This window comes from Lissotriton helveticus, chromosome 4_1 (genome assembly GCF_964261635.1).
Source record: "Lissotriton helveticus chromosome 4_1, aLisHel1.1, whole genome shotgun sequence".
Lineage (NCBI taxonomy): Eukaryota > Metazoa > Chordata > Amphibia > Caudata > Salamandridae > Lissotriton > Lissotriton helveticus.
The window spans coordinates 1,439,402,161-1,439,428,053 of NC_136063.1; the positions used below are offsets into that span (position 1 = coordinate 1,439,402,161).

At 43.5% G+C, this 25,893-nt stretch overlaps 1 protein-coding gene across 4 annotated transcripts in view; it reads left to right on the top strand.

The window, feature by feature from the left end:
- Window positions 1-25,893, top strand: part of LOC144829157 (leukocyte elastase inhibitor-like) — a 296,714-nt gene that overhangs the window by 85,357 nt on the left and 185,464 nt on the right. For all 4 annotated transcript variants that reach the window (XM_078688012.1, XM_078688013.1, XM_078688015.1 and 1 more), the window contains exon 4: window positions 22,702-22,844. In XM_078688012.1, the coding sequence (XP_078544138.1) occupies window positions 22,702-22,844 (143 nt within the window). The remainder of the gene's footprint in view (window positions 1-22,701; window positions 22,845-25,893) is intronic.

A 25,893-nucleotide genomic window follows, 5' to 3' on the forward strand; every position in this document is an offset into this window, starting at 1 on the left:
TACCCATTCTGAACATTATTTGCCCTCCATCTTGTATCTCAATTCTACCGAAACACAAAATGGAGGACTCCCGTAACACTGCCGGTTCGCGTACCGGGGCGCGCAGTGAGAAGCGATCGCATAAAAAAGGTGGGAAAGTAATTTACAGAAAAACCACTGGAGACACTTTCACCAAATATAGATTAGCTCATACTACATACCAATCCCTACCATTTTCACAAATTTGGTTGGAATTCCATTTAACCATTTAGCCTGCAGACCTCTCTAAATCCCCTGAGGTAAATTACTTCACGAAACACATCTGAAGTGTTGGAATTGACAACCAATTAAAATGTTACTTTCATTTTCTACTTTTTTTACCTGACATTTGAATGGTTATGTACCTGAATATATATAAAGAAAGAGAGAGAAACACAGCCATTTTGACTACTACTTCCTAAAGTACATTTCAATAGCATTTTTAACCTCTCTGTAAAGTAAGTTGATAATTTGTAAGGAGCACTTTAAGTTAATTTGTAAAAACGTTTTTGATAATTATTTACTGTCCCCCTGCTATAGTTATAGATACAGATAGGCTCCTCTTTTATATTTATAGATTGACTTAGGCTTCTCTGCTATAATTATGAATTTACTTACACTTCTTCACAGGCACTTTTTTATATTTCTAATTCCTGCCTGTTACCATACACTACCCAAAGTTAACTTCACTGTTAAAAAATTAGAATTACTGGTCTGAACTTAAACCCAACAGTGCCCTAACTCTTCTGATATAGTTATTTTTTATGCTATTTACAGCAAAAAAATGGAAGGGGAGCACGAAAATATCAATGTTTCCTTCGACATTACATCTGAGGAGATTTTAAATGAAGAATTTTTACATGAAGATTTTATGGATCAGTCTTTGGATGAACAATTTATTGAATGCTTACAAGACATAGAAACATGCATGTTTGAGGAGATTCCAGATGATGTAATGCTGGAAGTTTTATTGAACTATGAAAATTCTGACCAATACATTTTTATTTAATAATTAAAAATTGTTTGAGACATTATTCATTTTTATATCTAATTCATGAAGTACAACCAAAATAAATAAATAAATTAAAAAAAAACAAAAAAACAACAAAACGAATAATCAATAAACAAAAACAACAAAACGAATAATCATTAAACATACAATATTTGAAAAGTATCATTCTTTTTTCCTCATAGTACGCTCCCCGGACCGCTTTCCGGTGCGCGTACCGGGCGCACCCTACGCAAAAAACGATTTTTTTTTTCTTTTTTTTTTGGCCCCGCGGGGCCCTTTTAAAGCCTCCACATCAAACCTAGGGGGTCAGGGAGGATCTACTATGCCCCTTTATTGTCATTTCCCCCTTTGTTTTGGCCTCCTCTTGTCTCTCGATCCTACCGAGAGACAAGATGGCGGCCGCTCCGGACTGTTAAGAATGTTGACAGACACCGGAGAGCCAATCAGCTTCGCTTCGCGAAGTTCCGTTACGCGAACCGGAGCGCTACCCGGAGCGCTGTTACAGATATATATATTTTTTGGAACGTTAATTTCTCAAAATCCCCTGGAGCACATATATTGAGACCTAGCAAAGGCACATCGGGCTACCAGTCCCTACAATTTTGCCAAGTTTCGTGCAAATCCATTCAGCCGTTCGAGCTAAAAGTGAGGCCAACCGCCCTATGGAAATTAACATGGGAAAAACGCGTTTTGGGACCCCCCTTTTTTTCTCGGCCCCCCCTTGACGAAACCCCCCCAAATTTTCAGGGGCTGCTCAGAAACAAAATGTGCCATTTTCCTGAAAATTTCAGCCAATTCCGTCCACAAACGCCAAAGTTATTAGACATAGAATTTTCAAAAATCCCATAGGGAAAAAATCCTAACTATATATACCTACTGGCGGTCGCCAGTAGGTATATATAGTTAGGATTTTTTCCCTATGGGATTTTTGAAAATTCTATGTCTAATAACTTTGGCGTTTGTGGACGGAATTGGCTGAAATTTTCAGGAAAATGGCACATTTTGTTTCTGAGCAGAAACATATATATATATATATATATATATATATATATATATATATATATATTACCTACTGGCGGTCGCCAGTAGGTATATATAGTTAGGATTTTTTCCCTATGGGATTTTTGAAAATTCTATGTCTAATAACTTTGGCGTTTGTGGACGGAATTGGCTGAAATTTTCAGGAAAATGGCACATTTTGTTTCTGAGCAGCCCCTGAAAATTTTGGGGGGGTTCGTCAAGGGGGGGCCGAGAAAAAAGGGGGGTCCCAAAACGCGTTTTTCCCATGTTAATTTCCATAGGGCGGTTGGCCTCACTTTTAGCCCGAACGGCTGAATGGATTTGCACGAAACTTGGCAAAATTGTAGGGACTGGTAGCCCGATGTGCCTTTTGTAGGTCTCAATATATGTGCTCCAGTGGATTTTGAGAAATTAACGTTTAAAAAAAGATATATATCTGTAACAGCGGACCGGGCAGTGCCCCAGGACGCGTACTTTTCGCGCAACGGAGCTTTGTGAAGCGAAGCTGATTGGTTCTCCGGCGTCTGTCAACATTCCAAACAGTCCGTAGCGGCCGCCATCTTGTCTCTCGGTAGGATCGAGAGACAAGAGGAGGCCAAAGCGAAGGGGCAAATGACCATAAGGGGGCATAGTACATTGTCGCTCACCCCCTAGGTTTGATGTGGAGGTTTTAAAAGGGCCCCGCGGGGCAAAAAAAAATAAAAATAATAATAATCGAACAGCTGAATGGATTTGCACGAAACTTGGCAAAATTGTAGGGACTGGTAGCCCGATGTGCCGTTGCTAGATCTCAATATATGTGCTCCAGTGGATTTTGAGAAATTAACGTTCAAAAAAAGATATATATCTGTAACAGCGCACCGCTTCGCGTACTTTTCGCGTTACGGAGCTTTGCGAAGCGAAGCTGATTGGCTCTCCGGTGTCTGTAAACATTCCAAACAGTCCGTAGCGGCCGCCATCTTGTCTCTCGGTAGGATCGAACAGCTGAATGGATTTGCACGAAACTTGGCAAAATTGTAGGGACTGGTAGCCCGATGTGCCTTTGCTAGGTCTCAATATATGTGCTTCAGTGCATTTTGAGAAATTAACGTTCAGAAACAAGATATATATCTGTAACAGCGCTCCGCTTCGCGGAGATAAAATTATATGTATATTACCTAGCTGTTGCTAACACCAGTTAGCGACGGCTAGTAGAAGATAGCGACCATCTTGGGCCCCACTTTGCATGTGAGTGATATTTATCACTAATGACATGCAAAGTGGGCATGCCAAGATGTTAGCGACTGGAAACAGTCGCTAACATCGCTATCTCCTATTATCAACTTTTGGAAATATTCGAGATAAGCGCGAATATCTCCAAAAGCTACCACCTGCCCTGAGCAGTTCTTAGCCATGTTATCCAATGGGAGGTGGATAACATGGCTAAGAGCATTAGCTCGGTAATGCATGAATATCGCTGAGTTTTCAGCGATATTAATGCATTGCGGTCGTTTTTTATCGTATTTCCGATAAACCTTGATAATAGCAAGGTTTATCTGCGATAATTTCTGACGGTAAAAAAATCGTTGCTAAGCATCGTTAGGGATAAATATCGCTTAACTTTGGTAATATGCCCCAACGTCTGTTAACGTTCGATTCGAAGGAAATCAGGAAGTGTTGAAAAACATTGTCTGCGCCATCTTGTCTTTTTTCAAATGCCACACTTTTGTCGTGCACGGCAGCCATTTTAGATGCCTTGACCAGACCCACTCTGTGCACGCTGTCGATCCTTAGCATGGCTCCCCACCCTCGCAAGCATCTCCCCCAGGCAGTGGTCACCCCCGCTCTCTGTCTTATGCATGGGTAATAAACCTCCCCCCATCTGCGCTGCTCTTCCCTGAGAATCACACCCTGTGCCCGCCCGACACCTCCCTTTCGCCCTATTCACTACCGCACCCTCTGACACTCCTTTTCCTCTGTGTCCGATTGTCCAGGCTGGTCCTAGGGTATCAGCTAGCCCTGCAGATGTAGTTTATGGCCACAGCTGTAAAGAATCACCCCTCTTCAAAGGAGTTATAGTAGATCAAGGCCCACACTCGATGAGATCAGTCACAGCAGAAGCGTTGCTATTATCTGAAAACCATCCTGTATTGTGATTGGGGAGGGGACCGAGCCTGAAGCGGAAGATTCCAGGGATGACTCTTTGTACATCAAAGTTTTTACAATTATGTGTCACATTAAAAATATATAGCACTCCGACAAAGTAGTAAGATTATAAAACTTTAATAATTTATAAATATATACAAGAAAACAAAAATAGTAATAACATATAAACATTTTTAGGGAAAAACAACGAAGTAGCGGTCGGCTGTGCGAATAGTCCCAACGCAGCACAACGTCCAGATTTCCAGCGTGGGGCGTCGCGGGGGGTGGGTCATCAGTAGCAAACTGTTGTGCGAATAGTTCCAAGGCAGCAGAACGCGCTGAAATCTAGATGACACGAAAGTGATGTCTAGTAAGTTGCCACCCAGCAAATAACGGCATGGGGCGTCGCGGGGGGTGGGTCATCAGTAGCAAACTGTTGCGCGAATAGTTCCAAGGCAGCAGAACGATGGCACCAAGGTGATGTCCAGTAAGTTGCCGCACTGGTTTTGGTATCCTACAATGCTGCTCCGAATAACGGCGTGGGGCGCCCCGGGGGAGGCGGCGTGAACGGGCCTCTCCAGGTGGAGTGTCATCTGTTGTAGTGGGGCGCCCCTTTACCGTTTCAGTTGCCATTCCGTCCGTTTTTGGTCCACTGTGTCAAAAGCCGCAATTCAGCTGAGTTGCGCCCACTCTTGCGGTGCAGCGATAGGCGGCTGTCACAGGACTCTCAAAATGGCGGCAGGCTGTTTCCTTTTTGGGCCTGGTCCACTGAAATGGCCCTGGGACACCTTGGAAATCGGACGCTTGTCTGCTAGGTCTTGGACCCCATTCTCGAAAGCGTCCCCTCCGCCTTGAGAATTCATCAAAAGTTTTGGGGGCTCCGACTCCTGCAGGCTTCTGGTGGGGAGCGGCTGCCATGATTGCTCGCGGAATGACCACGACTGAGCTACGAGATGGTGGTGCTCTCATGCTGACGCCAGCTTCAGTCTGAAACATCCAGAAACAAGGTGGGGCTTTCATCGTTTGGGAAAAAAAAAAGTTTTCATCCAATGAAAAGTGTTGTTTTTAGGTCACATGATCAAGCCTTCCATCATTAGGAAACCAAAAGTAAAATGAACCAATGAAAAGTTTTATAAACAAGTCACATGACCTGTTATGCGGCATAGGGTGTAAAATGCGGAGAAAATGCGTTGGCACGTGAGGCGGCGTCAGTAGCGGACCGATGTGCGAATAGGCCGAAGGCAACACAACGCGCCAAGATCCGGATGGCACCGAGGTGGTGTCCAGCAAGTTGCAGCACTGGTGTGGCCATCCTACAATGCTGAAAGTCGGCGTGGGGCGCCCCGTTGGCCTGTGAGTTTGCGTCGGTAGCGGACCGATGTGCGAATAGGCCGAAGGCAGCACAACGCGCCAAGATCCGGATGGCACCGAGGTGGTGTCTAGTAAGTTGCCGCACTGGTGTGGCCATCCTACAATGCTGAAAGTCGGCGTGGGGCGCCCCGTTGGACTGTGAGATGGCGTCAGTAGCGGACCGATGTGTGAATGGGGCCGAAGGCAGCGCAACAATATTTTCGGAATAGAAGACACCACTAGGCGCTGAGATGCCAAGATCCGGATGGCACCGAGGTGGTGTGTAGCAAGTTGCCGCACTGGTGTGGCCATCCTACAATGCTGAAAGTCAGCGTGGGGCGCCCCGTTGGCCTGTGAGTTTGCGTCAGTAGCGGACCGATGTGCGAATAGGCCGAAGGCAGCACAACGCGCCAAGATCCGGATGGCACCGAGGTGGTGTCTAGTAAGTTGTCGCACTTCTGTGGCCATCCTACAATGTTGAAAGTCGGCGTGGGGCGCCCTGTTGGCCTGTGAGATGGCGTCAGTAGCGGACCGATGTGCGAATGGGGCCAAAGGCAGCGCAACAATATTTTCTGATTTGAAGACCCCACAAGGCGCTGAGATGCCAAGATCCGGATGGCACCGAGGTGGTGTCTAGCAAGTTGTGGCACTGGTGTGGCCATCGTACAATGGTAAAAGTCGGCGTGGGGCGCCCTGTTGGCCTGTGAGATGGTGTCAGTAGCGGACTGATGTATGAATGGGGCCAAAGGCAGCGCAACAATATTTTCTACAATATTTTCGGAGTAGAAGACACCACAAGGCGCTGAGATGCCAAGATCCGGATGGCACCGAGGTGATGTCTAAGTTGCGGACCGATGTGCGAATGGGGCCAAAGGCAGCTCAACAATATTTTCTGAAGAGAATACACCACAAGGCGCTGAGATGCCAAGATCCGGATGGCACCGAGGTGATGTCTAAGTTGTGGACCGATGTGCGAATGGGGCCAAAGGTAGCGTAACAAGATTTTCTGTATGGAAGATACCACTAGGCGTTGAGATGCCAAGATTCGGATGGCACCGAGGTGATGTCTAGCAAGTTGTGCCACTGGTGTGGCCATCGTACAATGGTAAAAGTCGGCGTGGGGCGCCCTATTGGCCTGTGAGATGGTGTCAGTAGCGGACTGATGTGCGAATGGGGCCAAAGGCAGCGCAACAATATTTTCTGACTGACACCACTAGGCGTTGAGATGCCAAGATTCGGATGGCACCGAGGTGATGTCTAGCAAGTTGGTGTGGTCATCCTACAATGCTGAAACTCGGCGTGGGTCACCCCATTAGCCTGTGAGATGGCGTCAGTAGCGGACCGATGTGCGAATAGGCCGAAGGCAGCACAACGCGCCAAGATCCGGATGTCACCGTGGTGGTTTCATAGTTGAGAGGCACTTCATCTGCAGTGGGGCGCCGAGATCCGGATGGCACCGAGGTGATGTCTAGCAAGTTGCTGTACTGGTGTGGTCATCCTACAATGCTGAAATGTAGTGGGGCGCCCATTTACCGTTTCAGTTGCCATTCAGCTGAGTTTCGGCTGCTCTTGATGCTACAGCGACAGGCGGCTGCAAGAGGACTCTCAAAATGGTGGCCTGTTCTTTGGATTTGGGCCTGGTCCACTAAAATGGCCCTGGGACACCTTAGAACTAGGACGCTCGATTTTTTTTTTTTTTCCTTTCCTGTACATGCAAAAAAAGGTAAATGCCCGGTACGTTACACGCTTCATCTGCCACGATGAACTCTCCAGAGGAACCGAAAAAAAATATAGTTGTGGTAACTATACCATGCATCGTCATATGGAGAGGTGGCACCAATTAATTATAGTGCTGCATAAAAGAGAGATTTGGAGGAGAACCCCTGACCTGCTAGTACATTCATCAAAGAAGTGGCACTGAGAGCTTCAGAGGCAAGGGAAACGGTCCCAAATATTTAGAAGAACTTTGGAAAGATTAAAATGACATGTTTAGATTGTGGTAAATTAATTTCATGTGGACAGATGAGTGTTACTCTAATAAATACAGCATATGAACATCATCATAGTCGATGGTTGGTAGAGACATTTTGACTATATCCTGGACCTGCCCGTCCTCGCCCAAAATGGCGCCGGAATAAATGGGACTCGTAACTCCTTGTTGTGTACTGGTTGCAGAACCTTGAAATCACGAGATACGTATGCAGTTTTGAAGCACATGGCGGGCGGGGACGAGAATTGATTGAATATTTCGACATCCCTATTGATATTAAGTTCTGATGTGTTATTGATTACTGTACTGTTGAAAATTCGAATTAACGTCACCCATGGTACTTGCCCGCAAATGTATATCTAGATAATTTTATTGTAACTGGCCCTGTCGTATTTTAATTATAAAATGTACGTCCACCGATTCCGTAACTGTTAGACACCTTAGTTCTTGCAACCTAATGGCCCGCCCGTTACGTTCCTCTACAGTGTAAATGTCTATTCATCATATACGATTACAGTTTGCTCCGTGGCAGGCCCACGTGGTTATAGGCTCGTATTTGTATAATGAAATTTTCACAATAAAGGTTTTTAAAAGAAAACATGGTAGTAGTATATACATTGGTAAAGTTTTTAATAATAGTCACTGTTTTAGAATCATTAAAAGGCAAGTGAAATAAAGCAGACCAATTACATGAAGGGTAAAAGGTATAATACGAAGGAACGCAGTAAAGATAAATGGTCAAGGGCTGTTGTGTTTTCTATTCCTGCAACATAAAGTGATCGATAAGAATCTCATATTCAGGCGTATCGGCGACTAAGACAGCAGGTCGACCCTCTTTTGCTCAACGGCTCCGTCATGGGACGAAGAAACGCTCTTTTTCTCGAAAAAAGAATATATTTTACTTGCAGGACAGTTGTAAAATTTCCGGGAAAGTACATTAGCCTGGAACATTATAACATATATTTAAGAAAAAATAATGTTCGGAAGTAATTAAAAGCGTAATTTTTAGGTGATATGACCAAGGCTTTCATCATTAGAATAAGAAAAGTAAAATGAACCAATGAAAAGTTTTATTAACAAGTCACATGACTTGTTATGCTTACGTTACGCGCTGCGCGCCCCGGATGACTTCCGGATGCGCTAACGCGGCGCGTCATATGACGCATTACGCGACAACGCAGGTCCAGAATATAGTCAAAATGTCTCCACCAACCAGCGGTCGAAACACAACCCCTTTCAGCAGGCTAAATAGTTCTGTTAAATGAAAACAGAAGGGACAGGCAACAAGAACCATCAGTCAAAGAGGGGAGGGCTAGTTCTTCTCTACCGGGTTACATTGGGGCGCTACCGGAACTGATCGAATTGGTAGTCTACAGTGTTTCTGGATGTTTCAGACTGAAGCTGGGGTTAGCATGAGAGCACCACCATTTCGTAGCTCCGTTGTGGCCATTCCGCAACCAATCATGGCAGCCGCTCTTTATCGTTATTTTGGGCGGGGTGGGTGGCGGAGCCGAGCTGTTTTGCAGCCATCATTGTGTGGAGTTCAGTTCATCTCACTAGTTTTGTATTTGTCATGAGGGGTTGTTCCTAATGTTTCTATTTTAGCGAGGTCAAAAAGAGATCCCATTAGTGGCCTACTGATTTTGCTCGATTCCTTTTCTTTTTTTTTTTACACGATTTTTCGTTATCTGCAAAGACTAAACAGAGTATTGCGACTCTGTGTTTGTTTGTAAATAGAGAATGAACCAAAGAGAACTAATTCTAAAACAGTAAATACTTGGATAACAATCAATCAAATGGAGAGAGAAGCAGGCACGACGGATTACAACGGGGGCAAAGGCCTGCGTTAACTACCTTTCACTATCTGCAAAGAGAGAGTACTCCTAATAGAAATGAGGGGGGGGGGCACCATTCAAAGCAGATCAGTGTGCATAAACACGAAAATGTTTTCACTTACCACGTACTTGACATTCGACAGCTTATGATATTTGCTATTAAAAAACCATTGAAATTCACTGAAAAAACCATAGTTTATAGACCATATATAGTTAGGAATTAGCATTTACAAAACCTTGAAAATTCACTGAAAAAACCATAGGTTATAGACCATATATAGTTAGGAATTAGCATTTAAAAAACCTTATTTTACTCACACAAAACCATTGAAATTCCATATATAGTTAGTTGCACTAACTATATATCGCGCACCCGCAATCCACTGCTGATCATGTCACATATTACATCATTCATGACATGGTCAGTGACATCACTGATGACATCACTGATGACATCTCAAATGACATCACTGATGACATCACTGATGACATCTCATTTGACATCATTCTTGTGCTAATACGATAAACCTCTTCAGACTCTAATATAACCTTAGATACACTCAGTGTATACAGACACTCACACACTGCCACTCATCCATGGAGTTACTCACACACCCAGTCAGTCATGCAAAGAAACAATCTCACCTCCATTTCTTCAACTATACAGTTAAACACACCTTACTTATTGAAACATATACTAACACATATTTACTCTCTTATACAATCCCTGATACAAGTTCACAATGATCGATACAACCACTCACTCATTCAGTGGCTCTCATGCACAGTTATTTATATATGCCAACTCTCACATGTACTGTGTTTTACATATGTACTTACTATGACATGTAGCATTGAGATATCCATTCACTCATCAATACACTCATGCACACAGTCAACTGCCCATGTAGCTGTTTCCACATGCACTCTTGAACTCATACACCTAGTGAATAAACTGCTCACACATCTATGCATAGAGTCACACACCTTCCAGCCACCCCCACACAAACTCAATCTGCCATAGAAATACTTGGGCAACCAATTAATAACACATATAGCCTCTCGTATAGCTAATGATCAACACATGCAGCAGTTTACAGAACAACAGACATAATGATGCACAAATTAAGACAGTTTAGTCACTAACCCATGCACTCAGTGAGACACATTTAATCACTCACTCATACATTCAGTCATGCACCTACTAAATCCTTCGTCCAGACACTTATACATCTACTCATTCTTCAATATGTAAAACATATTTCAACTTTACAGAAACACAGTCACTGGATGACGTCATCAGTGATCTCATCAGTGATGTCATTTGAGATGTCATCAGTGATGTCATCAGTGATGTCACTGACCATGTCATGAATGATGTAATATGTGACATGATCAGCAGTGGATTGCGGGTGCGCGATATATAGTTAGTGCAACTAACTATATATGGAATTTCAATGGTTTTGTGTGAGTAAAATAAGGTTTTTTAAATGCTAATTCCTAACTATATATGGTCTATAACCTATGGTTTTTTCAGTGAATTTTCAAGGTTTTGTAAATGCTAATTCCTAACTATATATGGTCTATAACCTATGGTTTTTTCAGTGAATATATATATATATATATATATATATATATATATATATATATATATATATATATATATATATATATATATATATATATATATATATATATATATAAAGCTTAGTTAGTTAGGAATTGTTTTTTATTTTTTCTATACAAACTGTACATTAATTACAAAACCAAGTTATATTTATACCTTAAATTTTAAAATTATGCACCACCTTTAAATTAAAATAACGTACCACTCTACCATGCACTGTGTTCTCTCAAGTGATAAGGAAATGTATTTATTATGTTATAATGTATTTGTAGCGCGCACTGTTACTCCAGAGTGTCCTGGTGGGAGGAGCGCATAAGTGAGGGTGGGGATCAGATTAGCAAATCATGCTGAACAGGTGTGTTTTAAGCTGCTTCTTAAAGGGCAGAAGCTCTGAGATGAATTGGAGATCAGTAGGAAGCAAATTCCAGGCTACAGCAGCCTTGACAGAGATAGACTTACCCCCCAGCCGCACTCTGCGACCATCTGGCGTTGTACCGCTGAACGCAGAGGACGCTTAGGCAAGTACAGAGTGAATCGCTTCCTAAGATAAGTGGGACCCAGACCGTGCAGAGCCCTATAGGCCAAAGTGAGTGCTTTGAACTGCACCCTTTGGGCCACTGGGAGCCAATGTAATTCCCGGAGAAACTGCCGCGCACTAGATCTCGAGGGGGCATTGAAAAGAAGCCTGGCTGCGGCATTCTGAATGATTTGAAGCCTATGCAACAAATAATCAGGCAGCCCCAGGAACAGAGCATTGGCAAAGTCCAGTCTCGACAGGATCAGAGCGCGGGCGACCATCTCTTTAGCTGCTCTCGGGAGGATTGGAAACATTTTCTTAAGTATTTAAGAGTGCCAAAGCAGACCCCCGTCAGTTTTTTTATGTGGTCACTGAATCGGAGGTCCTCGCTAAACCAGATACCCATGTTTTTTGCTGGCCCTACTTTGGGCGCCGGGCAGGGGTAGCCGGGGGCCACACGCACATTTTAAAGTAGTCCGGGAACTGGCCATAGAGAAGGACCTCCGATTTATCCTCATTACATTTGAGGAAGGCTTGGGCAAGCCATTGAAATACTGAGGCCAGACAAGTCTGGGCAATACCAGTATTCAGGTTAGAGCCATCTCAGGTAAAGAGAAGCTGCGTGTCGTCCGCGTACGCTATCACCTTAGCGCCCATCTCCTCTGCAAGACAAACTAGCGGCGTAAGATAACTATTAAAAAGAAGGGGGCTAAGGGTAGAGCCCTGTGGCACCCCAGTATCCAGATTTCTAAGTGAGGAGGAGCAGGAGGCCATACAGACCTGTTGTGAGCGGGAGTCCAGAAAGGATGCAATCCATTTCCAAGCCAGGCCGGAAATCCCTACATCTGAGAGTCTGTCCAGAAGCTGCTGGTGAGGCACCGTATCGAAGGCGGCAGAGAGGTCAAGTAAGATCAGGGCTGCCCTGCCGCCCCCATCTAGACAATCTATGATGGCCTCCGACATCTCAACCAGGGCGGTCTCCGTACTGTAGGAAAATCTAAAACCTGACTGGGCTGGGTGAAATGCTCCTGATGCTTCCAGAAACACCTCAAGCTGCCGGAAGACCACCTTCTCACAAACTTTAGTGAGCTCAGGAAGAAGGGAAATAGGTCGGTAGTTAGCCGGCAGCAGAGGGTCCAATGTGGGTTTCTTCAGGAGAGGGAGTAGTTTAGCACGTTTCCATTGAGTGGGAACGTAGCCAGCCTGTAGGGACCTATTCACCAAATCCATTACTGCTGGGCAGGCCACCTCTGCAACACCCGCTAAGACCCGCGCTGGGCAAGGGTCAGCGGGAGAGCCAGACTTCATAGACTTTAACAGGGCCAATACGTCTGTTGCAGTAGTGGGCAGAAATGTGGACAACATGGCGGGTCCTACTGGATTAATTGGGAGGGGTTCCGGGAGGGGACTCTCATTGGACCTAACAGCATGACCGACGCTCTCTTGAATTTTAGCAATTTTGTCAATAAAGAAAGAGGAGAGCTCTTCGCACCACTCATTCGATGCCAGTACCGTGCTTTGTTCCGCGCATGGGGAGAGAAAACTTTGAACAATCGCAAAGATCTCTTTGCTATTGTTCCTCGCCAGCATAATCCTCCCGGCAAAGTAATCACTCTTTGCCTTTTTTATAGACCTGTTGTAATCTCTCTGCGCAGAGCGTAGGGTCGCCTTTGCGTTTGGACAGTAAGTCTGGCGTCAGCAGAGCTCCAGTCTCTTACAGCCCTGCTTCAGGACCCTGAGATTAGAGGAGTACCATGGCTGAGAGGCGAGAGAGCGCCGGGTATTGACAGATTTTGCATTAGAGCATGCTCCCACTCCCAGGCTGATCCAATTGTCAAAATTGGCCACTGCCCCCTCAAGATCTGTAGCAGGGATAGGGTGGGACTGGCGCAAGAACTGCGAGAGTGCCGGGACATTCACTTTCTTGGCTTGAAGCCCGGCGGGGAGTGTTGAGCCAACTGGGCGAGGTTTAGGGCATCAAGAAGGGCTCTAGCCTCCGGGGTGGAAGGGGCATCCAGATGGATATTAAAATCTCCTAACAAGAGTAATTTAGGGTATCGTAGGGCGCGCGGGACTATAAGGTCCTCTATGGTTTTTAGGAATGCTCCGGGTGAGCCAGGAGGGTGGTACACCAAAGTCCCCCCTAGCGTAAAATGGGGAGAAATGGTGAGGGTGAAGTCAAGGGCCTCTTCCCCGGCCCAGTCTGTTATACTTTCGCTAATGTAGGTCCATGAGTCCCTAAACACCACCGCTAGCCCCCCACCTCTGCCGCTCCCCCTATCGGCTCTAACAATTTTGTATCCTCTAGGGATGGCAAGTTCCACTACCGGGGCACATGACTCATTAAGCCAGGTCTCAGTGATGAACAGAACATCAAGTCTGCCATCCGCTAATAATTCAAAAATATCAGCTGCATGCTTCACCAAAGAGCGTGCATTAATAAGAGCAGCCTGAATTCTTGAGTTGCCCGACGTACGGGTGGCGAAAAGGGGCTCAGAAGTCAGCAAGCAGAACCCACACGCCGAACATCTCTTGGAGGGATTATCCAGGTCAACCCCATGTCCGCTTCCCTCGCAGCCGGGGCCTCGGACAGTGAGCAGAGTCTCCCGCGAGTAAGTCCGCTTTCTGATGGCAGTATCAGACAGGAATTGGGCAGCGTACCTGGCGCTGGTCGCTGCTGGGGCGCAGAAGGTCTTAGACGGGCTTGCCTTAGGCGCGCCCAGCCATCCATGTGCAATAAGTAGCTAGGCCCCAGCCCCAGCTAGACCGCAGTGAACGGCCCTACCGGGATCCGGGTCCTCACCCAAGATGGCGCCCGCCCTCCACACAAACGGCTCAGCAGCCGTGGTGGGCAGGGGAGCCCACCTCAGCACAGGTGAGCGATGTTACACAGCTCAGCAAATATTGGCAAAATCAGGCAATATTAAAAGATCTAAAATTAAGTTTTAAAAGAGTTAAAAAGAATGGCAGTGTAATGGGTGGCAGAAGAGCTTAAAACACCTCCAACCAGGCTCACAGTCTGCCCCCAAGTGCTCGAGCGAGACCTCGCAAGTGCTGCCACCAGAGTGTGTGTGTGTGTGTGTGTGTGTGTGTGTCTCTGTGTGTGTCTCTGTGTGTGTCTCTGTGTGTGTCTCTGTGTGTGTCTCTGTGTGTGTGTCTCTGTGTGTGTGTCTCTGTGTGTGTGTCTCTGTGTGTGTGTCTCTGTGTGTGTGTGTGTGTGTGTGTCTGTGTGTGTGTGTGTGTGTCTCTGTGTGTCTCTGTGTGTCTCTGTGTGTGTGTGTGTGTCTCTGTGTGTGTGTGTGTGTGTCTCTGTGTGTGTGTGTGTGTGTCTCTGTGTGTGTCTCTCTGTGTGTGTGTGTGTGTGTCTCTCTGTGTGTGTGTGTGTCTCTCTGTGTGTGTCTCTCTGTGTGTGTGTGTGTGTCTCTCTGTGTGTGTGTGTGTGTGTGTGTCTCTGTGTGTGTGTGTGTGTGTGTGTGTCTCTGTGTGTGTGTGTGTGTGTGTGTGTGTGTGTGTCTCTGTACCAGCAATCTTCACCACCTCCGAATACACGGCGAAATGAAGACACAGACCCCAGGCTGTCGGCAAGGTAGATTCATTAGCAACCTCTCAACGGGCGACGCGTTTCGAGCAACAAGTGCTCTTGTTCACACACCGTACACCCGGTCAGCTGACAATTTATATTTTCAATTGAAGTGATGCTCCACCCCACTCGTGAATCATGTGGTCACATAATGAACATAGAAAGAGTACTTAATGTAAATCATAAAGTAATCAATATGCACGACATGGTATATTACGGCATGAATGCCTGGTCTCACAAGAATTATGCATCGAATAAGTATTCAATTAACAATTGGGCTTTCAGTAAACTGTTTTCCTGAAAACTATCTCTATACATCTAATGTTTTTAGCTGGAAATAGCACACAGAATAATATATACAAATATATATACACATATATATACAATTATCTATACTGATTAGAAAACAATTCATATATATACACGATACTATACACTTTCTCTACTGTAATGCATCCTATTATTGTATAAACATTTATCCTTGTTATCAGGGTTTAATAAACCGTTCCCTGTTCCTATATTCACAACATAGTTCCCTTGTCAATGGGAAAACTAAAAAAAGGGCCTCTTGTGATTTATCTCATATTGTACCAAAAAACCACATTACAACATCGTGCATATATGATGGTTGTATTCTAAATCCTCAGTGACCTGTGCAGTAATTAATAGTGTTTTTTGTCTAAAAGAATGTCATATTTCAAAAAATACAATTACTCTTAAAGCACAATTTCAAAAAATCAATGAATATCATTGAATTGATCAATTACACCCTGTGTAGTACTACTAACCTAACTGATTGACCATTAAATAACGGTATAAAAATATCCGTATGAAAAGTGTATAGATACAATATACAAAAGTGAAGGAAAGAAATGCTAATCAAATATGAACAATATTTACATTGTACAGTTTGGTTTGTAATAATAATGGGTAAATCTATTCAGCTCTCATTTCTTGTTTTCCTAGTCGTGTCAAATCCGACCTATTCGCCAGTGATGTACTGAGTAGTCAGACTGTATTCCCATAGGGACCCATTGATTTTCTTAGATAGATGATCCCTAAAGTTGGAAACATAAATTGCATACTGACTTTAGAAGATAATATATAACTCCGAAGTATTTAATATAACAGCAAAATACTTTACAGGAAATGATGTAAGTCCTCTGTGGTGTTAAGCCCGTTAGGATATTTGCTGTCTAGCTCTACAATGTAGTGTGTCTCCTTCTTTCTTAGTAGTTTTTCTCTATCACCTCCTCTTTTAAGGGGGGCCACTACATCAATGACAAAATATGTCAAGTCACTCAGATTATTGTTGTGAGTGGATCGAAAGTGGCGAGCTACTGGGTATGTTTTATCATTATTCACTATTGCGCGAAGATGCTGCAGAATTCTGATGTGCACCTGCAGTTTTGTGCTGCCTACATATCGCAGGCCACACGTGCACGTCAGAACATATACGGCAAAGTCGCTATGACAGTTGTAATTACCTCTAATAGCTTGCCTAACTTGACTGAAGGGGGTGTTGTAGTGCGTGGTGTTTATACCAAACTTGCAAGCTCGACAGGATGAGCATTTAAAAAAGCCATTTTTCTGTTTGAGCCAGATACTGCCACTACCTAGCTCTGGGCTTGTTTTAACTAAGCTGTTATGCATACTTTTTGCTCTTCTGTATGTGATTACAGGTGTTTCTGGAAGAATGTCACTCAGAAACCCATTGGTCATGAATTGGCCAGTGTTTCTTGACTATTGTTTTAATTTGTCGTTCTTGTTTATTGTAAGCAAGAATCAAGCGAGGAATGGCATTATCATTTATTTTCTCTTGACTACCTGGTTGTAATAGAGGCTCTCTAGGTCTCTCTCTACTTTTGGCCAGGGCTCTTTGCAATGTTGTGCTGCTGTATCCTCTAGCACTGAGTCTGGTTAACATGACCTTGGCTTCCTCTTCAAAGATTTCGGGAGTGCTGCTGATTCTTTTTAAGCGCAACAGCTCTCCATATGGAATATTCTCAACAACATGCTTGGGATGTTTGCTGGTGGCATGTAATATGCTGTTGCCAGCTGTGGGTTTGCGAAAAAGAGATGTCTCTATATTACTATTGTTTATTGTAACACGAACATCCAAAAAATCTACCTGTTCTTTGCTGATGTATGATGTGAAGAAAAGATTTTCTTGGTTACAATGTAAGGCTTTGACAAATGCTGAGGCACTTTGTTAGTCACCCTCCCAAATACAGAAAACATAGTCTATAAATCGCATCTAATGTTTAACTCCACAAAAGCCAGGTGTAGCCGTGAGACCACGCTCCTCCCACCAGCCCACGTGTAAACACGCGTAGCTGGGGAGAAGCATGATCCCATCGCAACACCTCTGACCTGTCTCCAAACTTCTTTCCCAAACAAGAAGTAATTTTTGTGAAGGCACCAATGTACTAGTTCACACAGCATCTTGTTGTGACTATAGTACTCACATGTTTTCAAACCCAAATAATGTTTAACTGCTTCTACACCTTTAGAATGGTCAATACAGGTATATAATGACTCAATGTCAAGAGTCACTAAACACCAATTCTCCTGCCATTGAATCCGATTAAATTTATTCAAAAAGTCACCAGTGTCTTTCACATAGCTCGGTAAGCTTTTGACAATGTCTTTGAAGAAAATAGTCAATATAACGGGAAATGTTTTCTCCAATGCTATTGATGGCCGATATGATAGGTCGACCTGGTGTTGGAACTTTCATCTTATGCACCTTAGGAATAAGATACAATATCGGTGTAACCGGATACTCAACATGCAGAAAATCAAATTCTGTTTATGAGATGAGGTTCTGTCTTTTGAAAGATAATAGCATTTTTTTCAGTTCCACCTTAGCTTTTCTATAGGCCAGGCCATTAGATCTCACATAGCAATTAGTGTCATTTAATTGTCTCATGGCTTCTGTGACATAATCCTTCTTTGGCCATAGGACAATATTTCCGCCTTTATCGGATTTGTTGATTACCACTTCCTGATTTAGGCTAAGTTTCTTCATTAACATATTATATTGATTGATTTTGGCATTGTACTTACAATCTTGTCCCTGAACCTTGCGGTGAAGTTTTTTTAGATCTTCTACTACACATTCGAGGTAAATGTCTACCGCGTCCTTAGGCATAACAGGCAAAAAAGTGCTTACCGGCTTAAATGGACTTTCACCGGGTCCCCTTTGTCGAACTTCTATATACTGCAATTCACGCTGGGTGTTGGGAATTTCAGTAGTGGTTACATTTCTTGTGGGGTTTCCAGATTCCCCTAGGTCAGAGTGTTAAAAAAAGTTTTGCATCCCGTGCAGCTGGAATGATGGTAGAACATCTTTTAGATGGCTCAAGACTGCTGCTATGCTCAGTTGTTTTAAGTGGTGGCTTGGAAGTGAAAAACTTCTTGAGTTTTAATTTACGAATAAAGCGAAATAAGTCTGCTTTTGTGGTAGTATAATTGAAAGTGCTCTCAGGGCAATAGTTCAACCCCAGAGCTAACAATTGCTCCTCCGCCACAGTCCGTGTAACGTCAGAAAGATTAATAATGTACAGTCCTGCATTATTTTCTCTTCATGAACCATTGTTTTTTCCGTTTTTGCGTTTGCTGTTGCTGTGGCTTTACGCTTTTTTCGTCTGGCATGGCATTTTGCGTTGCGCCTTTTGCGTTGTAGGTTTTCCGTAATCTTGGGCGCAGAGTTTGCAGGCGATCTTCCACTAAAAAATCCATCTCTTCGCCGAGATCAAGTATCTTACCTCCCGATCTTCCCTCGGTGCTGCTTATTTCCGAAAAAGACGTGCTGGAGGCACTAGTTATTGAGACTGAGTCAGCATCTGAATCAGCATTGTTGACAGATGACAAATCATTTGTGCTGGTTCTCCCACTTTGATCTTAGTGTTGATTAGTTTTGACTGTTTAGCTTTGTCGAATTTGCGAGAAAGTATAAATGTGACCCAGTTCATTGTCTTTGAGGTCTCTCGCGAACTTGTGTACTTTTCTGACTTTAATCCTTTCCTCGTGTTTACGGAGTTGTTCACTGATCTCTTTTCGTGAGGCTGATATAAGCGATATAGCATCAGGATCAGTTATATTATTTAACTCCTCATTCAGTTTTTTTATTTCCTCCAACAGTATTTCACGATCAATAACAGCGTACTTGATAAGCATCTTGACAAGATTCATTGAGGCCAAGAGATTGCATTCCCCCCATTCTTTTAACATCGCAGGATTGGGATCCTCGAAGCTGGGTGCCAGCATTATCCTTAAGCCTCGTGGCACTCTTCCTGCCTCCACGTATTTGGTGAGCGATTTATGCTCCCACCACTTTATTTCGGCTTTGTTTTTTTTCCTCAAGCATTTTAAGCAGTTGCTTGACGTCATGTTGTGCATCACTTGGTCGACTAATTTGCGGAATGGTGCTGTTACTGCTCCGCCGAACATTATTAAACAGAGCTTCCGCAGCATCTTCCCGCTCCGTTTCCAAACTTGCTGACATGGTGCTTTAAGAGAGGATTTAAAATGACAACCGTTGGCCGCTAGCCTCTGACGGTCCTCTTGCCTTTAAGCCTTAGCTTCTCACCTGGATTCTTATCGAATAACGCCTCCCGCCATTGGGTAAACACGCTCCCAGCTAGCCAGTCAGACCCGCCGAGTGCGTGCCCCTACGGCTTCCGCGGTTCAATGTCCAGTCCAGGGGGTTACGCTTGTGTTCCTCCTCGGAACAAAAACTTTGTGGGTAGTTGTAGAGCGAGACCACTTCTGGAGAAGCGGGTACCGTGAACGGAGACAACGAACTTCCGTTACATACACACCAGCAATCTTCACCACCTCCGAATACACGGCAAAATGAAGACACGGACCCCAGGCTGTCGGCAAGGTAGATTTATTAGCAACCTCTCAACGGGCGACGCGTTTCGAGCAACAAGTGCTCTTGTTCACACACCGTACACCCGGTCAGCTGACAATTTATATTTTCAATTGAAGTGATGCTCCACCCCACTCGTGAATCACGTGGTCACATAATGAACATAGAAAGAGTACTTAATGTAAATCATAAAGTAATCAATATGCACGACATGGTACATCACGATACATTACGGCATGAATGCCTGGTCTCACAAGAATTATGCATCGAATAAGTATTCAATTAACAATTGGGCTTTCAGTGAGCTATGTTTTCCTGAAAACTATCTCTATACATCTAATGTTTTTAGCTGGAAATAGCACACAGAATAATATATACACATATATATACACATATATATATATATATATATATATATATATATATATATATATATATATATATATATATATATATATATATATATATATATATATATATAATTATCTATACTGATTAGAAAACAATTCATATATATATACACGATACTATACACTTTCTCTACTGTAATGCATCCTATTATCGTATAAATATTTATCCTTGTTATCAGGGTTTAATAAACCGTTCCCTGTTCCTATATTCACAACATAGTTCCCTTGTCAATGGGAAAACTGAAAAAAGGGCCTCTTGTGATTTATCTCATAATATTGTACCAAAAAAACACATTACAACATCGTGCATATATGATGGTTGTATTCTAAATCCTCAGTGACCTGTGCAGTAATTAATAGTGTTTTTTGTCTAAAAGAATGTCATATTTCAAAAAATACAATTACTCTTAAAGCACAATTTTAAAAAATCAATGAATATCATTGAATTGATCAATTACACCCTGTGTAGTACTACTAACCTAACTGATTGACCATTAAATAACGGTATAAAAATATCCGTATGAAAAGTGTATAGATACAATATACAAAAGTGAAGGGAAGAAATGCTAATCAAATATGAACAATATTTACATTGTACCGTTTGGTTTGTAATAATAATGGGTAAATCTATTCAGCTCTCATTTCTTGTTTTCCTAGTCGTGTCAAATCCGACCTATTGGCCAGTGATGTAGTCGTCAGACTGTATTCCCATAGGGACCCATTGATTTTCTTAGATAGATGATCCCTAAAGTTGGAAACATAAATTGCATACTGACTTTAGAAGAGAATATATAACTCCGAAGTATTTAATAGAACAGCAAAATACTTTACAGGAAATGATGTAAGTCCTCTGTGGTGTTAAGCCCGTTAGGATATTTGCTGTCTAGCTCTACAATGTACTGTCTCTCCTTCTTTCTTAGTTTTTCTCTATCACCTCCTCTTTTAAGGGGGGCCACTACATCAATGACAAAATATGTCAAGTCACTCAGATTATTGTTGTGAGTGGATCGAAAGTGGCGAGCTACTGGGTATGTTTTATCATATATAAAAACAAAATACGGTGTTCCGCACTAGTACATAGAAATTACAGCTGTAGTAATTTGGAGGTATTACTACGGTCCTCCATAGCCTTTCTTTTTGAAGAATTAAATATGTAAAAAAATTGAAAATACAATATATTTGTGAAATACAGTGTAATCTTTTTACATATACATTTTTTTTTTCGCTCTGCGCTGCTTACAAGGTAGTAACTTTTTTAAAAAACACATAGAAACCAGTCAATTATTTTCCTTTCCTATTACCACTTCATTAGAATGGTAATAGGTGGGGGAAAATATAAAACATACTGCTTGCCTACTTCTAAGGTCTTAACCGAAAACACAGTCAAAGTGTTGGTAAAACAATAAGGCTGCCTTTCACTTTTGTAAAGTCAGCCATTACCCAATAATATACTGCCTTGTCTTTGGCATGTACCATGAAATACCATGGTAATTTTGCAGTATTTTATTAAATTTCACAGCCTGTGATATCACCATATTTTAATGGCTTATAACTTTAAAAAAGTTACCCTACTTACCTCTGCAACCAAAAAGGATCAACTGCACACCATAAAATATATTCCTGCCAAATTTCATTAAAATCAGACTATGTATTTTCGCTCTACTCTAGAGTGCAAAGTCTATGGAAAATGCATTGGTGAAGAAACGTGTTTTTGGACCCTTCCTTTTTTCTTCGCACTCCTTTGACAACTCTCTGCCAATATACAAACTATATATTTAATCTAAAATTGAGAATTTCAAAACTCTATAAATGTGAAAGATTTTGTAATCGGAGGCAACAAAATTATGTTGGTATACGTACCTTTTTTTTTTTTTTTTTTTTTTTTTTTTTAGGGCTGCAAAAACAGCAATCAGTATCTAGTATGGATGATTAGTAGCTTCAATTGACATGCTGGTGCATGTTGCAAAAAGACAGTATTCATTAGAGGGAAAACGGACAAAGTGATATGCTACAGCCGAGCCTATTGCTTCATCTTTCAGAAATAAAAACTAGTTTTGAAAAGCTCTAACTTTCCCATTAAAATTATGAGTTTATAAAAACTAACTGTTAGTGAATTAAATGATTTCATAATGTATGTACTTGTTTGACGTATGCTTATTTCTGCATTTTTATGTATTGTTTTGTGGTTCGAATGGTAGATATTGCTTAGGCTGGGGTCCCTAGCTTCAAGTAGTGGTTCAGTGGGGGCCCTCAGATGTCAAAAGGTGAAAAACATCTGTAAGAAGGTCTTCTTGTAAATTTATGTTTCTTATCAATGCTGTCTTCATTCCTTCTATTAGGCAAAATCCAGAACCTTTTAGTCGAGGGAACGATTGATTCACTTACCAGATTAGTCCTGGTGAATGCAATCTACTTCAAAGGAAACTGGGCACACCAGTTCAAGAAAGATCAAACTCAGGAAATGCCTTTCAGAATTAACAAGGTAAGCGGTGCATTGAAAATGTGTCACAGATTATTGAGCATGTATACTGTAATCGTGCTCTGAGTGAGGGTCTGATCTTGGAGGATACAGTAATTCTCAGTGCTGCTAATTTTCAGTACAGTTCCCATATCTGAATCGAACAGACATGTCAGCATTGTAAACAATAGGGGTTGCTATTTTTCACCTCTGTGGTCGTAAACTCAGAAGGATGGGCTACTAAAAGGTGAGGTAACTATTAGGGTGGCAGCTGTGTTTATAAAATCCTGGCTGAGCTCAATATATTCCCAGACGTTGGCTGGAAAAATCTTTAATATATGAAAAGAATTGAAGTTTGAAGTTCTTATAATCAGAATCAATTTTCATTGAATTTTGTTATACAGTCAATGAGCATTCATTTAAGAATTCATATTAGCTCAGCTCTTAATATCACAGGTGTATCCTTTACTCGAGTATCATAATTATTGAATTACCTTCTTAATAACGTCTCAGTTTTAGGTTGCATTTCCTTTTTAGGTCTCGGCTAGCGAAGGCTGCGCTTGCGCAGTCTCGCCGCCGAGATTTTATGTTTTTTAGTAGTGGGGTTTGAACCTGCCCCTCTTCTCCATTGGCTGGCTTCCTAAACGGAGGCCAGCCATTGGACAAGACGGGCGTCTGTTTAAGCCCCGTCTTTTTCGGATTGAAGGGCGTGTTTTTTTTAGGTTCTTTCTCTCCTCTTCCCATAGGCTGGAATTTTACATTCCAGCCAATGGGAAGAGGAGAGAAAGAAAAACACGCCCCCCAAGTCCTAAAATGACGCTGCGTTTCTCGGAAGCATTGCTGCTTGCCTCGGAGAAACGTGGTGGTGTGGAGCGCTCCTCTAATGGCGAGTGCTCGTTTCTCTGGTATCCCTTGTTTTCTACGTGTTTATAGCGTTTGAGTGTCGTAAACTGGGCTTTAACGGGCGTGGCTAAATTGCACCAAGGCTCTACCCACTGATAACCGTCACCGTTTACTTTCTAGAAGCACCACCTCATAAAGTTTCTTGAGCTCTTCATTTTTGCCAGCCTAGTTCCTCCCATTTCCAGCCGCCTGTGCGCTGTTGCTACGGAGACAGCGCCATAAGTCCCGCTGTCACCCAGCCCCTCCTCTGTTGCTGTAGGGATGCTTGAGATTGGGTACTTCAATTGGCTGAGCAGTGACGTCTTGCTGTGCTCTTGCGCAATCACGTGACGTGGCCAAGATGGCCGCCTGGGTGTTTTGATGAATAATCCTGAGAGCGGCCGCTCCGGTCACCGCAGCTGTGTAGTGGGCTGGTAGTAGGGCAAGAAACTATAGTGACAGCTGGGCACTGGTGCAACCCAAAAACGGGTGCGCGGCAGAATTTTGGACGCTGGGCGCCGACTGTCCTCCTCAGATCCAGCCAATCTGACGGACGGAGGCCGCTGAGGCTCACCACCCTCCCTTCGCATTATGAGGCGCTGAAGAGGGCCGTGTAGCCACAAACCCGTGCCCCACCAAGGTGGCACCCCCTTTGCAGCCATTAAAAGGAAAACCATGGAAGAGCTGAGTGCGGACGAGGTGAGGAAGTGCTGTCCCAATGTGAATCATGAATTGAAACGTGGGATATCCCTCCGCCTGCTTGTCCGGGGGGGGGGGGGTCACGGCCTGTGCTGCGGGAGTGCTGCTATACCGGGTGGCGAGGAGGTGAGGCAAAATGCATGCAAGGGGAACTTCTTTACACATGTGGGGGGGCGGGGCTGGGGTTGTGACATTCATTCGTAGCATGTACAGTTGAGGCAGTTCTGTCAAACCGTGTTTTTGGGGTCAGAGTGCTGGCCTTTTAAACCACTACCCGCAGTCCAGTGAGGTGTTGTAGGGGGGCAGTATAGGCGCGTACAATGTTTGAGGGACTCTGCACCAATGCAAGCAAACTTATTCTCCATTTGTTATCTCCTGTCTCTACATTAGAGCATTCCTGTGTGTACTCAGATGGTGTTAAAGCTACTGGAGCACAACACGTTTTCACAGCGAGCTACCAGTTTGTATGCTCTATAGTATCTCTTTGTGTACCACATGTGCTTTTTTCTCAATGTCTCTCTGATTTATGATAAACTTTTTCTTGCCTCTGTTCCCTGCTTGTGCTCGTTTTTTCTTGCCTCTGTTCCCTGCTTGTGCTCATTTTTTCTTGCCTCTGTTCCCTGCTTGTGCTTGATTTTCTTGCCTCTGTTCCCTGCTTGTGCGCGATCTTCTAGCCTCTGTTCCCTACTTGTGCTTGATTTTCTTGCCTCTGTTGCCTGTTTCTTGCCTCTGTTCCCTGCTTGTGCTTGATTTTCTTGCTTCTGTTCCCTGCTTGTGCTCGATTTTTTTGCCTCTGTTCCCTGTTTTTTGCCACTGTTCCCTGCTTGTGCTCAATTTTCTTGCCTCTGTTCCCTGTTTGTGCGCAATTTTCTTGCCTCTGTTCCCTGCTTGTGCTCGAGTTTCTTGCCTCTGCTCCCTGTTTCTTAACTCTGTTCCCTGCTTGTGACCGTTTTTTCTTGCCTCTGTTCCCTACTTTTGACCGTTTTTTCTAGCCTCTGTTCCCTGGGGCGTTACTGGGCAGAGATGGGCGTGTGGCTGACCTAGACTGAGGGATGTCTGTTTGTGTGTGGCTCTGTATGTGTGTGTGTGTGGCTCTGTATGTGTGTGTGTGGCTCTGTATGTGTGTGTGTGGCTCTGTATGTGTGTGTGTGTGTGTGGCTGTGTGTGTGTGTGGCTCTGTGTGTGGCTCTGTGGGTGTGGCTCTGTGTGTGTGTGGCTCTGTGTGTGTGTGGCTCTGTGTGTGTGTGGCTCTGTGTGTGTGTGGCTCTGTGTGTGTGTGGCTCTGTGTGTGTGTGGCTCTGTGTGTGTGTGGCTCTGTGTGTGTGTGGCTCTGTGTGTGTGTGGCTCTGTGTGTGTGTGGCTCTCTGTGTGTGTGTGGCTCTGTGTGTGTGTGTGGCTCTGTGTGTGTGTGGCTCTGGGTGTGTGTGTGTCTCTGTGTGTGTGTGTGTGTGGCTCTGTGTGTGTGTGTGTGTGTGTGTGTGTGTGGCTCTGT